A 14,125-nucleotide genomic window follows, 5' to 3' on the forward strand; every position below is an offset into this window, starting at 1 on the left:
ACTAAGCTACCCAGGTGCCCCTGAAAAAAATGTTTTAAATCACCATGTGGTTTTGGATATTACACCTTCTGTCAGAGGTTCAGGACCTAGAAGTAGGTTCAATCCTGATTAAATGAATCTTTTGTAGCTTCCTGGCAACCTCTTGTCTTTTCCTCCTGCCTTCCCTTCTTCTTCCATGTGCTCTAAGAGTATGTGTGATTTGTGTGCCTGTTTGTCAGTATTTCACTTGCCCTACAGGGAACCAAGGGTTAGGAGCTTATAGGCCTTGTAATGTGGCAGCAAATTGTTCTGTGGCAAGATGGCTTGGAGGTGCTCTGACCTCTATCTCTTTCCTTTAATACATAACATAGCCATGTCTTTTATGAAAATAAATTTAAAGGTAAACATCATTTACTTATTCAAAAGATATTTATTGAGCACCTCCTATATTGTATTACAGTGTTGAAATTCGATCTGAATCAGATCATGAGCTCCATGGGAATAAGACCTGTATTTCAGTTATCGTTTGAATCCTTGGGAATCCACACAGGATCCAACACAAAGCTCATGGTGAAATGCCTGTCTAAGTGAATTACAGAAGGGCAGATGGGGGTCCCCAAAGGAGAGCACTTGGTGGATGGGTTTCTGCCCCCCAGGGTACCCACAGGCATGAGACTGCACTTCCTGTCATGGTTCCTAACAGCAACGAAAACCATCCCGTGCTTGATACTAGCGCACGTGCTAACGTGTGCACGTTCGTGTGTGCAGGTTTATATGAGTTGCCGTGAGGAAAGGGCTGAAAGACAGCAGCTCCGGACCAGGGTAACCAGGTTGGAGTCCTGCCCCTGCCATTTAATAATCACGTGCCTGGGGCAGGTTATTTGATCCCTGTGGCACAGTTACCTCGCCTGTCGAAGGGGACGCTAACAGTACTGATCTCCTGGCATCGCTGGGAGGATTAAATGAGTCGCTGATCAATGAAGCACCATGAGCCCGGCACAGGTAGAAGTGAGCAAGTTCTGTAGTTGTTCGCATAGTCGTAAAGTCCGTGAATTAGAAAGTATTCCTGATGTAGACATTTAAAAGAATGGAGTAACAGTAGAAAGTCTGATTTTATTCGCATACTCCATAGCTGTCCTAAGCACTGTATTTCGCACACCACTGGCCTGGAGTACCGTAGTCCTGGGGAAGCCAAGTAAATTCCTCCTCCATCTGCTCTGTACTCCCCCCTCTCCTTATTGCACACCTCACCCTGGGGTGACCAGGATTCATGATCCTGGTGTCTGCACCCAGGTTCTTTTGCCTCTTGCTCACTCCTGTCATTTAAAAAGTTACATTTTAGCCCTTTTTTTTTTTTTTTTTTTAAACAAAGAGGCAGGGATACTTAGGATGGAGTAGGGTCAGGTGCCCAATAGAGGGGAGACAGGAGATCCATGCAGGAGCCACCAAGCCTGAGCCCCTCTGCCCACCTCTCTGAAGCTCTCAGGGCGAGGCTGCTTCTCCAGCCAGAGCCTTCCCGAAGGGCAGCCCCTTGCAAACTGCGTGAAAGACCCTTATCCCATAGGGCCGGGGTTCCCAGCTCCTCTGGCATTGTCGGGAGGGCCCTTTCTGGTCCCTGGGCAGTCAGGGTGACAGGATACTGGGGTGAGGAGGGTGTATCTCTAAAGCTATGGGAACAAAGGCAGGATCTAGGTTACAGCTGCATCCAGGCCTGGCCCCAGATTCTGTTACTTCCTTTTTAATAAATCATCTTGTGGCTTTGAAGGGACCTCCTTGTGGTGTTTGCAGTAGGACTGTAATTTAGAAAAACATACCGCCATGAAAATCATCTCGATCGTGGTTTCTGCGCATGGAGCTCTGTTAGGCCCTGTGCCAGATAAAATTCATGTGTTTATATCTTACTCAACCCTCTCAGCCACCCAGGGAAGGAAGAGATAACTAGTGTTAACACAGCTTTTCAGATGAGCTTAAACAGAACCAGTATTCAAACTCAGGCCCTGCCCACAAAGTCTGTGCCCTTTACCACCAGACTCCATGGCCTCCTCCCAAGCCTGCCCACCTCATGGCAGAGTTGAGAGTAAACATTTATGAAAGGACTTTGTAAGGTCCAGTGCCCTATCAAGGAGCTCTTACTGTAGCATCGTGGAATCCCAGCTGGCAGGAATAAGAGCTAGAGTTACGCTGAGTGCTTACTCTACACCAGAGACTTTATACACGTCCTTTGGTTTCGGTCTCACGACTACCTGCAAGCTGGCTAATTTTGCAGATAAGGAAACTGGGAATCAGGAAGGGTAGGCACCTTCCAGGGGGGCACAGCTCATGGATGGGACAGTGGGACTTAGAGCCAGGTCTGTTCCCTTCCAGAACTCTGGCCTTAACTTGACCCAGATAATCAACACCTCCCTGAAGCTTGAGGGACCTCAGAAGCCTACTAGAGATAAGGATGCTGAAGTAAAGGGATTTTCCCTAAGTCCCTAAAACTAGCTGCTAATAGAGCTGGAGCCGAAAGTCCCCAGGGTTGATTTGATTGATGGTAGGATGCAAGAAATAAAAAAAAAAAAATAAGCAAAAATTAAAAATTCAAACACACGCAGTGTTGTGATCCACTTAAATAATAGCATGTCGTGGAAGTGCTCTGACACATTTATTCTGCAGTGAGTGTTCGTCAGTACCTCCTGCCTGCCAGGCGGAGTGAGGGTGCTGTCCACGCCGAGGCAACAAGCCCCGTGCAGCCTGACCCGCTGTCATGAGGGGTGCGCGGTGAATGAGGGGTACAGACGCAACACAGGGCAGGAGGTCCCAGGGAGCAGTTGGGCAAGGGGCCCCCAGTGTCTTTGGGAGCAGTGGCAGATGCTCCAGGAGTAGGGAAGTGGGGGACCACTAAACACTTGAGGACCTGCAAAGGTCAGGGTGTTAAACTGGTACAAGGAGGGTGGTTGGGAGCTGTTCACAGGCAGTCCAGGAAGAGGAGATGATGGTAACAGGGAAAACAGTGCCCTCTGGCAACTTTCAGTGCCTCCGCTTCTCTTTCTAGTGCTACAGGATGGAGTTCTGACAGCACCTTATAACATGAGTCTTGATGGGTGGGAACTCTGCATTGTAGCTGTGACTCTGGGATTCACTTAGTATCCCACAGATCAGGGTGCCTGGAAGGCTCAGTCATTTCAGCATCCAACTCTTGGTTTCCACTCGGGTTATCATCTCACAGGTGGTAAGATCAAGCCCTGTGTTGGACTCCATGCTCAGCCGGGAGCCTGCTTAAAGATTCTCTCCCTCTGCCCCTCCCCCCACTAGCATTCTCATTCATTTTCTCTCTCTCAAATAAATAAATTAATTAAAAAAAAATAATGCCACAAGTCACCAGAATAAGACCTCACTCACTTTAGGATTTCCATGAGGGCAGTTTATAGAAGAATTTTTTTTTTTCTAAGATCTACATGAGGATTATTTTCCTAGCAACTGCGTCATTTCCCCTTGACAGCCTGTGCGCCAATGTCCCAGTGAGCTCGCCACACGTATGGCCTCAGTGTGCGTGTGTGTGTGTGTGTGTGTGTGTGTGTGTGTGTTCAGACTCCACACTGTGTAGGAGGCAGATGGCTTAGGACTACATTTGCACATCATCTTTGCCCTCTTCCCCAGCACACTCCCTGTTCCCCTTTTGGCTGATACAACTGTCCCATAATGGGCTGGGTTTATACGTAAAGATCCCTCAACCCTTAGACCAGACGTGGTGGGCTTTGGCACAGTCATGTTCTGTGCCTGCTCGAGAAGAGAGTCCCCCGAGAAGCAGCATGGGCCAGATGCCATGGCCCAAATGACCAGGCATGTAATATCTTTAAACCATTGGGGGACATCCTCGGCTACTGCAAACAAACTTGGGTATACCCAAGAGAGAAACTGGATAGAAATCAAGTGTGGTTATTTTTTTTATTATTATTTTTAAAGATTTTATTTATTTAGAGCACACGTGTGCGTGTGGGGGGAGGGGCAGAGGCAGAGAATGAGCACGGAGCCTGACAAGGGGCTCAGTCCCACAGCCAGGATCTTGACCTGAGCTGAAACCAAGAGTTGGACACCCAACCGACTGAGCCACCCAGGCGCCCCACATGTGGTTCTTTTAACCTTGAGAGAATGAGATAGCATCTCCTCTTTCCTCTGGAGCCCTAGAAAAATGTACTGGGTCTCAGGGGATCCCACTTTGGGAATGATAGGACTTTGTATTCGCAGGGGTAGATGAACCCTTAGCCCATTTCAAAATCTACCAGGCCAGCACTTTTGTAAAGTGTCACCTATTCTGTGAAAACTCCTGTGACTTGAGACCTGTTTCTGCTATAAAATCAGTAACTGAAATAAATTGCTTTTTTGCTGTGACACCTTTGTTAGCACCTTCTTGTGCTCTAAACGTTGGGCTTTGTGGTGGGATGTTTTTTTTTCCCTTTAACCTCTTCTTTTTTTCCTACAAATACATTTAGGGTGAAGAAGCTGAAGGAGACCTTTGCTTTTATACAACAGTTAGACAAAAACATGAGCAACCTTCGTACCTGGTTGGCTCGAATCGAGTCTGAGCTTTCTAAGCCCGTCGTCTATGACGTCTGTGACGATCAAGAGATCCAGAAGAGGCTCGCCGAGCAGCAGGTGAGGAAGGAAAGCTTTTTTAAGAATATAGGTGTCTGTGATATCTGCCAACTGAAACCTTCCCCGTATGGACTGTGTCTTTTAGCATGTTCACGTTTCATAATATTGGTTCATTTTTTTCCAGAGAAAACTGACCACCTGTCCATGTTCTTATACATGGGAGACCATGTATTGTGTGCCCATCTTCTGCCCCATGCATCCATCCGTTTGTGAAATGCTTTGAATCATATTTGAGATGTAGGTCTTACTCTTCATGGTGAATAAGGTGTTTTGTGTACATATTTTTTTTGACTTGGATCTCTGTTGTGATTTGTGAATATAGTTTTAGAAAGCAATGAATTGAAAGAAAAGTAAATTTTCTAACCAAGGAAAGTTTTTATGGGACAACAGATCATTTGATAAGAGCTTCTAAAAAAAAAAAAAAAAAAAGGTGTAAAAAAGAAGATGCTTAGATGCTTAGGCCAATAGCTTAGGAAGCCCCTCTTCCAGTCCTCTGTGCCTTTCTTTCATCAGTTACTTGCCTTCTGAGCCAACTCTGGAAATTCCACGGCATGAAGTCACTGAGTCCCGCCGGTGTTAATCATCACACTAATCTTGTGGGTGCTCATTGATATCACAGACTTACAAATTCCCCTTCCTGCCCTCCCATCAGCTCACATTCCCAGGCTCATTCTCACAGGCAGTGCCTGGAGCTTGTCTTTATTCTCAAAATTAAGTTCATAGTAGTCTTTCAGTAACTTTCTTTCACCATCGTGGGGTTTTTTTTTAGCCCCAGGAGCAGATTTTGTTTTGACCATATAAGCAATATGGTTGTCTCAGGTTCTCAGATGCGTATCTGGTCTCTTCATGTTACCACCAAAGCCTTGGTGTTTGCTGTCAGCACCCAGGAAGAGGCACCCACATGTAGCAGCTGCTCTTAGAGAAAGACTTGGGGGCTGAACCTTTCTCACAGATTCAAGGGCAAGAGGTGATGATAAATTAATGACAAATTCCCTTGAGTTCAAATCAGTCTTTTAACAGTAATGAGTGACATCTCCTGCTACCATAAAGTAGAGCCAAGTATTTGATATTCCTCTTGACTTAGATCTTTATTCACTCTATTACTACTACTGTTTGTAAACTATGCCTGTTCTCTGACTTTCAAATTAGTATGATTTAGCAGTGCTATGAAGTAAAAATACTGGTTTTGGCACTTAGCCGCAAAAATTTAAGTATGTCCTTTCTGTTGAGGTCCTCTCTAATCTGTTTTTGCTTTGTGGAGAAATGAATACTGATAGAAGTACCATGTTAATGGACATTGCACAGATTTTAATGCCCTTCTCAGTGGAATCCCAGCTGCTGGACATTATCAGCATTATTTGCAAGTTTGATCCACTAAGATGAACTTCTTGAAGAGTCTCTTTACAGACAGGCCTTACAAGTCACAATTTACCCTGAGTGATGAGTTTTTTTTTCAGGTAAAGAGTATAGAAACTGAGTGTATTTTTCCTCTTAAAGAACGCCTGGCTAAATTTGGCAGGGCCAGTCATGTGTGTTAACATTTTTAAATCTGAGGTGTGCCAGAACATCATTAAATTGCAGGGAGTGTATTCTCTAGAGGGTACAATTTGGAGCAGCTGCCAACCTTCTGGCCTTGTTTGGTCCTGTTTTGAAAGAGTCCATAATTTCAGTCTGGTTGACTTGAAGCTTCCCTCTTTATTGAACTCATAGTCACTATCTTAGAATTTTATCTCATAGTGATCCAAAGCAAATTAAGGAGTTGGTGTTCGGGATTACCATTACCGTAAAGAAGTTAGATGAATGAGTTTTCTGTGATTGCTAATCTGTTAACAGATTACCGCAAATTTAGCAACTTTACCCAAATTTATTCTCTTACTGGAGTTCTGGAAGTTAGAAATCTGACTCCAGACTAAGAAGAAGGTGTCATGAGGACTGCGTTTCTTTCTGGCAGTCCTACTGTCTCTTCACCCTTTCTAGCTTTTGGAGGCTGCCCACATGGCTTGGCTCATAGCCCCTTCCTCCATCTGTAGAGCCAGCAACACTGCATCTCTGTGCTCTTCCGTCATGGTCCCTTCTTCCTCTCGCGACTCATCTACCTCCCTCTGCTACTTTTAAGGACCCTTGGGATCACACTGGGCCCACCTGGCTAATCCAGGATGTTAAGAACAGCTGATAGGCTGTATGCCAACACAGAATTAAGGTTGTCAAACATATTCACAGGTTCTGGGGACAAAGACATGGACATCTTTGGGTGGCCAGTATTGTGCATATCACAGACAACCTGAGGAACGTTTCAGTATTTTTGTTTAAAAAAAAATTTTTTTTTAATACCCAGACCAGATCTTAAGGCTTCCGTCAAAACCACAAGAAAACAGAAATGGGTCACCAAAAAAATTATGCATGGGCCATTAAAAAAAAAAACAAAAACAAAACCTTACTTGTGTTTCTATTGCTAAATATAGTAAGTCACATGGTTATTTCCAGAAATAAGACCTGTGAGCTTGGGGTCACCTGGTAGTGCCTTCTGCAAAATCCCTCAGGACCCAAAAGTGATTAGGAGCCATGCTTCCCAGATCCTCATTGTAATGTTCTTGGGAGCACCCTAAGGAAGAAGTCAGATCTTACCAGAGTCTTTTTTTCTTTCTCTTACGTGGAACTCCTTGGGTAATAAGGACAATATAACTGTGTGTGTACGTGTATGTTCTTGTGTGTGTACGTGTGTGTGTGTGTGTGTGTGGCATATATCCTCTTCAAAATGCAAAGGAAGTGGTAGCAACCTTTGTAACTCTTTTTTTTTTTTTAAAGAATTTATTTACTTATTTGCCAGAGATTACAAGTAAGCAGAGAGGCAGGCAGAGAGAGAGAGAAGCAGGCTCTCCACGGAGCAGAGAGCCCCCAGTGCAGGGCTCGATCCCAGGACCCTGGGATCATGACCTGAGTTGAAGGCAGAAGCTTTAACCCACTGAGCCACCCAGGCACCCCAACCTTTGTAACTCTTTTAAACCATGAGCCACTTGCATTAAGCCTTCTGCATTTCTCTCCCATTTTCTTTGGTTTCCTGGTTCCCAGTGAATTCCATATGGTGACGTTGAGGGAGAGTGCTGATAGTTAGCCCCCATTCTGTAATTACCAGTAACCCCCTTCCCAGCAGGTGCGCTCAGCTTCATGCCAACCTCCTCCTAAACCACTCAGCTCCACTGGCTTGCCAGCCCTAGCCCCTCCCCCAGAGTCAGTCTGGACACCCCACCACAACACTCCCCCACTCCCTCTCCACCCCCCACCCTCCCACCCCTCCCAGTCAGCCTGGCTTGCCTTTCTTTTCCCCCTTTAGCTTGTTCTTCTAGTTCCTTTTGTGTTCTCCTCCTTCCTGGCTGCATTCTCCACCTCTCCCTCTGTGGAGCCTCCTCCTGGTCATTCCCTCCTCCTGGTCATTCCCTCCACCCCACCCCCAACACCTACACTTTCCCAGCTCCAGAGCCTTTGTTACCTGCTCAGGAACAGAAACACAAACAGGAGCGGGTTTCCAGAACCACTGGCAAAAGTCTTTAACATTTTTTTCTGTTGTTTCTTAAGTCTCATTCTTCAGATTGCACTGAAACAGTTCTTGAAATCCAATTATTATGCATACCTGCCTCAGTGGGAACTAGTGGTGAGATGGTTTCCGTTTGTAAAATGTCACTCATTTAGCCCTTAAATGGTTTGCATTTTTTAATGTGGTTCACTGCTCTATATTTTTCAAAGTAACCAGTACATACTATAACATCAGTGGGTCATTCTGCAGTGGTTTGAAAAGTTTGTATTGGAAATTTTGAAAATTACTGAATTTTTTAACCAAGATGTTAATGGTCTTTTATAAACTTATCGTAGAGCTCATTTCTTGTTCTCATTCACCCTTTGTATTAATCAGTTCTCAATAGCCATTTTGTTCAATATAAGCTGAACAAATAAGGTAGAGAAACTGCAATGAGTCTGTTAAAATATGGAGCACTCACATTTTTCCATAGACTATCCTTTTTTCAGTACTTTTCAGTCAGATCCTACCCAGCCCTACCAGGTGAGGTCAAGGGTGATACCATTTTTTAATAAAAATTGTCACTATTATTCTTTTCATGCCAATGTTAGGATTCCTTATTTATTATTTTAATGAAGTCAAGAGACATTTATCAGTGCCAGTAAATTTAGGATGGCTCATGACAATTCCATGAGCTTGAGTTCTGTTTAAACCCAGTAATTAAAGGGGTGCCTGGCGGGCTCAGTGGGTTAAGCCTCTGCCTTTGGCTCAGGTCATGATCTCAGGGTCCGGGGATCAAGCCCCACACTGGGCTCTCTGCTCAGCAGGGAGCTTGCTTCCTCCTCTCTCTCTGCCTGTCTCTCTGCCTCCTTGTGATCTCTCTCTCTCTCTCTCTTTCTGTCAAAAAAATAAAATCAAATTAAAAATAAACCTAGTAATTACAAAACTGGTGCTTGCATGGACCAGAGGAAGACTTCCGCCATTGGTACTGGACTGCAGAGCATTAAACAAAATCACCCTATTCATGTCTTGTCACAGGACACATAGGGTGACAAATGAAAGAAACTTTTTTTTTTAAGATTTTATTTATTTATTTGACAGAAAAGTCAAGTAGGCAGAGAAACAGGCAGCAAGAGAGCGGGAAGCAGAAAAAAACACATTTTTTAAAGTTTATTTTTTAAAGTTTACTACACCCAACGTAGGACTTGAACTCATGGCCAGAGACCAAAAATCCCATTCTCCTCCAACCCAGCCAGCCAGGCCCCCCTAGAAAACACATTTTCTAACCATAACTTTGTGCTGCTTGTTTTTAATCAGTTAGGATCCTGAAAATGTGGTTTGAGTATTAACATTTTCTTCTCTCATATCCACCTGGACAGAGAATGATCAAATTGTACATTTATCAGAAGAAAAGTAAGAAAATATTAGCCTTATCTAATAACAGTAATTTCCAGAATTATTAAATATTGAGGTGACCCGGCATGAACTTTATGTTGCCTTTCTGTAGACAGTAGGTTAACAGTGGCTTCTTTCGCTTTGTCTTTGTTATTTCTTCATAATGTAATTTGAAAGGAGACTAAGATGAGTGGCGTCCTCTGTTGTCACTTATCACAGAATTTAGATACCTGGAGAAGTCTAATGCCAGAATCCAAAACAAACAGGCTCCTCGTCTCTCCCTCCTCCAGCCCTCCCATGATGTGCAGAAGATATAGTCTCTGGGCAATGCCTGAAAATGCTGTGTTTATTGTTAAACAAGTTTCTCATTTTTCCCCATAACGGTGCATTGCCTCCTCATGAATGCTCTTTTTTCTGAATCCGGGAGCAGCACTTTCACCTTCACAGGCTAAGACTCCAGAGGGACTTGGACCTCATCCGTTAGGGTAGTGGGGTCTCTCCTCCCAAACTCTTTCCTTGGGCCTATGGAGCCCCAGGATGGGCATGATTTGGGGTGTGTGTAAGGATGGCACCAAGGGGGGAGTTCAGGGACCTATAAAAGGTTAAGAGTTCTCCTGAAGTTCTAGGTCCTACTAAAGAGACTCCCAAGGAAGACCTCCCCAGAACCGTGTCTCAGTGAGGGGGCCCTTGTGTTCAGGTGGCATGGGGTGGATTCCATGCCTACCAGAGTCGGTGGGGGAAGTGGACTCTCAGGAGAGGGTATTCCTGCTTTCCTACCCCTCTAGTCAGTTCAGCAAGTAAATCCCAATGTTGCCAGTATGTAGGCTTTGTAGCAGGTGCTACAGGACAAGGGTTGCACGGAGATGAGAAAGACACAGTCCTTGTTGCTGATCCCAAGGTGGACATGCACCTGGGCTGGAGCTAGGGTGGGAGGAGTAGAGCTCTTCCCATGCCAGTCATCCCACCGTCATCACCCCCACCCCTGCCTCAAGGTGCTCCTTACTCTGTTCCAACCGTAGGACCTACAGCGAGACATCGAACAGCACAGTGCAGGCGTAGAGTCCGTCTTTAACATCTGTGACGTCCTACTGCATGACTCCGATGCCTGTGCCAACGAGACCGAGTGTGACTCCATCCAGCAGACCACCAGAAGCTTGGACAGACGCTGGAGGAACATCTGCGCCATGTCAATGGAACGGAGAATGAAGTAAGAACCGAGCTGGCCCTGACGTATGAAACACGGTCAGCCGAACCCAGTGCCCCCCTCTCATCTCAACAGCAGTGTTCTCTTGCCTTCACATCCGACGTGAAGAGAAGGCAGAGAAGGCTCAGTAGGTGTGACCATGCTCATGTAATGAATTATTCAGGAAAAATAGAATCAGAGTGACAGCTTTCCCCAGCATTCCTGTGTCTTAAGGTGTAACCACGGCTGGCCACTGTGCATCTGTGTCCCCAGCTAGAAAGCAGTGGAGGGAAGCCCTGTCTCCTGCTGTTGAACCTCTGTGAGGCAGGAGCTTTGAGGGGCAGTCCCCGGAGGAAGGTGTCCTGACCAAGAGGGGGATGTTCCCAGTTCTTTCATAAAAGAGGGATAGCAGGGTGTCTCCCCCTAAATGGTGCCAGTGCAAGGGGTATTGGGAATGGGACCGGTAATGGGAAGAAAAAAAGAGGAAAGAGGTTGAAATGGATGGCTTTATTGAGATGCTTTCCTCCTGTCAGAATTGAGGAGACGTGGCGCCTGTGGCAGAAATTTCTAGATGATTACTCCCGCTTTGAGGACTGGCTCAAGTCCGCTGAGAGGACGGCAGCCTACCCGAATTCCTCAGAGGTGTTGTACACAAATGCTAAAGAAGAGCTGAAGAGGTTTGAGGTAAAGCCCCAAGCCTCTCCAGTCCCGTGCTCCTGATAACCAAGCCTGTTGGGGCCTGGGCAGCCCAGACCACCATCCCACCAGCAGCTGAGAAGACGGCTTTGCCCCACGAGACCAATCCATGCCATGTGGCATGAGGGGACCTCGAGAGCCTGTCCTTCAGCACCCACACAGGGCAAAGGGGCTCTCTGTGGCCATTTCAGCCTGGGGATTAACCCCAGAGGGCAGGCCATCTGGGGTTGGGGCGGGAGCGTGCCAGCCTTGGCCCTGACGCCCCGTCTGTGCGCACAGGCCTTCCAGCGGCAGATCCACGAGAGGCTCACGCAGCTGGAGCTCATCAACAAGCAGTACCGGCGACTGGCCCGGGAGAACCGCACTGACACGGCCAGCAGACTGAAGCAGATGGTGCACGAGGGCAACCAGCGCTGGGACAACCTCCAGAAGCGGGTCACGGCCGTCCTGCGGAGACTCAGAGTAACCTTCCCTACGTCACCGCCTCCTTTGTAGGCTGTCAGGGAGAAGTGACAGGCACGATCGGGCTTGTAGCAGAGCAGGGAGTAGATTGTAGTTCAGGCTTGAGGTATCCTTCTTGCAACTGGCTTTCCCCATGGTTTAAGCCAGAGCTGCCAGCATTCATGTGTGGGTTTTTTTTTTAGTTTAGTTTTTGTTTTATGTTTTTTGTTTTTTAAGAGGTTATTTACTTACGACTAAGCTTCTGAGGCAGGGCCTGCTTATTTGATCTATAGCACCAAACACATCTTTTTCCATAAACCGTAGAGGTTTGCATGCTGGCTCACAGATGACCCGTAGTAGGGTCTGGGCTGCTGACATCACTAGGTCAGGCCCAGAGCCGTCTTAGCTTAGAAGTAGGCCCGCCTTGCCCGTCTGCCCATTTTTGTGTGTCCCGCTCGTTCTTGCACAATGAGAGATGTAGCCAAAGCCCCCTCTGCCTTGTGGGGCTGGGGGACAGCAATTACCCCCCGAATTCCAGAGGGCATTGGCCTGACCTCAAAGGCTGGGGTTGATTTTTTAATGTAGACATTCATTGAAGATTTGTGTATTGCAGGAGACATGGTACTTTAACCTTCATGAGTCTTGGTGTAAACTGGCAGGATCCGTGTGGTTTTGGCAGCAGGAAGTCTTTTTTTTTTTTTTTTTTTTTAAAGCAGGAAGTCATTTTAATCCCCACTTCTGTTCTCAGGGCAGAACGCTCTTGAAATCATTCTAAGATGAGGAGAATCTGAGCTTTTTTTTTTTTTTTTTTTTAAAGCCCAGGAAGAAATGGGCTAGCTTTTCAGACAGTTCCCATGCATTAATTTTCTTATCTCCTGATTTGACTGTGACCAGTGTAAACCTTCATTTGGCACTGAATGCTGTGTTTGTCTGAGAATCAGCTGCCCATCTATGAGGTGGTAACTTAAGAGCCTTCCCTAATTGAAGGTGATAAATCTGGGTCTTTTTTCTCTGAGGGAACACATTCAGGACTACCTTAATGAAGGCATGTGGAGCATTAGGCCAGGCTTATCCCTGAGATCAGTACTTTTCCATCTTGAAGCTACTATTTCAAGCAATAGCTTTCACAGAAGGTTTATGAGGTAAAGGCAAGGGGTCTGGCCTGGATGTTGAAGGGGTTCCTCAAAGGGGAAGTTGAGAAAATCACTGACTTAGAGAATCACAGGATTTCAAATGCTAAAATGACCTTCGATGTCATAGTCAACATTCCCACACCCTAATTTGCCAGTGAAGACACAAAGACTCAGAAAAGTTGGGAGGCTTGTTTATTATCACACGGCCAGGACCAGAGCCCAGGCTTCTGACCCCACGCTGGCCCCTGATGCCCTGTGGACCCCCGGGATACACTTTCCTCTTGCCCAAAAACAACCTTGCTGTCTCCCTGAACTCTCTTATGCCCTCAGAACAAACGTGTTATTTCCCCCCCCCCCCCTTTCACAGCATTTCACCAACCAAAGGGAGGAATTCGAGGGGACCAGGGAGAGCATTCTGGTGTGGCTCACAGAGATGGACCTGCAGCTGACCAACGTGGAGCACTTCTCAGAGAGCGACGTCGATGACAAGATGCGCCAACTGAATGTAAGGCCTGCTTTGTCAGCCCCTTGTAGAAGAGTGCACCTTTGCAGAGGAGAGCTGGCCAAGGACAATTGTCACCTGATACCCTGAGAGCAGAGTCCAGCACTGAGAGCCTCCAGGCTGCAGGCACCTGTGTCCTGCAGGGTCATCGTGAGCGAGGATGCTATTCCTTACAGCCAAGGGGTCATTGGAACAAGTCTCCTCATTCTTTGTAGTTTATAATCGTTCATGGGGAGAACGCTCTTCAGGTTCCAAACAGAACTGCATAAGATGACCTTTCCCCAGCTGTCTTGAGTCTGAGTGCAGCACGTTGGAGGCAAGGGATGGTGGCAGGAGGGGGGTCCGTATCAAGAGTGGGGCCAAGAGCAGATCTTGTCCGTTCTCCCAGATATCTGCATTTCACTTCCATTTCACTGTGATTCCCTCCTTGGCTTTTAAAAAGCAATTGCAAAATAGAGATGGGCCTTCCCTAATATAATGCACCAATGAGATGATGATTATGTCAGAGATTTTCTGTTTCCACCAAGCGTCAACAAGACCCAGTTTTCTCCCTCACACCCAGTAGCAGTCAATGTCTATCCTTGCCCAACTTTTAGAGTAATTTTAATTAGGAAAGTCAGTTCCCAGAAGGGAGATGGGGGCGGGGCGGG

General features: G+C 46.4%; 1 protein-coding gene across 12 annotated transcripts in view; it reads left to right on the plus strand.

Annotated features, from left to right (window-relative positions):
• SYNE2 (spectrin repeat containing nuclear envelope protein 2) overlaps positions 1 to 14,125 on the plus strand; it is a 327,766-nt gene that overhangs the window by 300,254 nt on the left and 13,387 nt on the right. For all 12 annotated transcript variants that reach the window (XM_046009418.1, XM_046009420.1, XM_046009424.1 and 9 more), the window contains 5 exons: positions 4,452 to 4,614; positions 10,540 to 10,727; positions 11,237 to 11,387; positions 11,679 to 11,861; positions 13,341 to 13,478. In XM_046009418.1, coding sequence (XP_045865374.1) covers positions 4,452 to 4,614; positions 10,540 to 10,727; positions 11,237 to 11,387; positions 11,679 to 11,861; positions 13,341 to 13,478 — 823 coding nt within the window. The remainder of the gene's footprint in view (positions 1 to 4,451; positions 4,615 to 10,539; positions 10,728 to 11,236; positions 11,388 to 11,678; positions 11,862 to 13,340; positions 13,479 to 14,125) is intronic.

Source organism: Meles meles, chromosome 6 (genome assembly GCF_922984935.1).
Source record: "Meles meles chromosome 6, mMelMel3.1 paternal haplotype, whole genome shotgun sequence".
Taxonomy (NCBI): Eukaryota; Metazoa; Chordata; class Mammalia; order Carnivora; family Mustelidae; genus Meles; species Meles meles.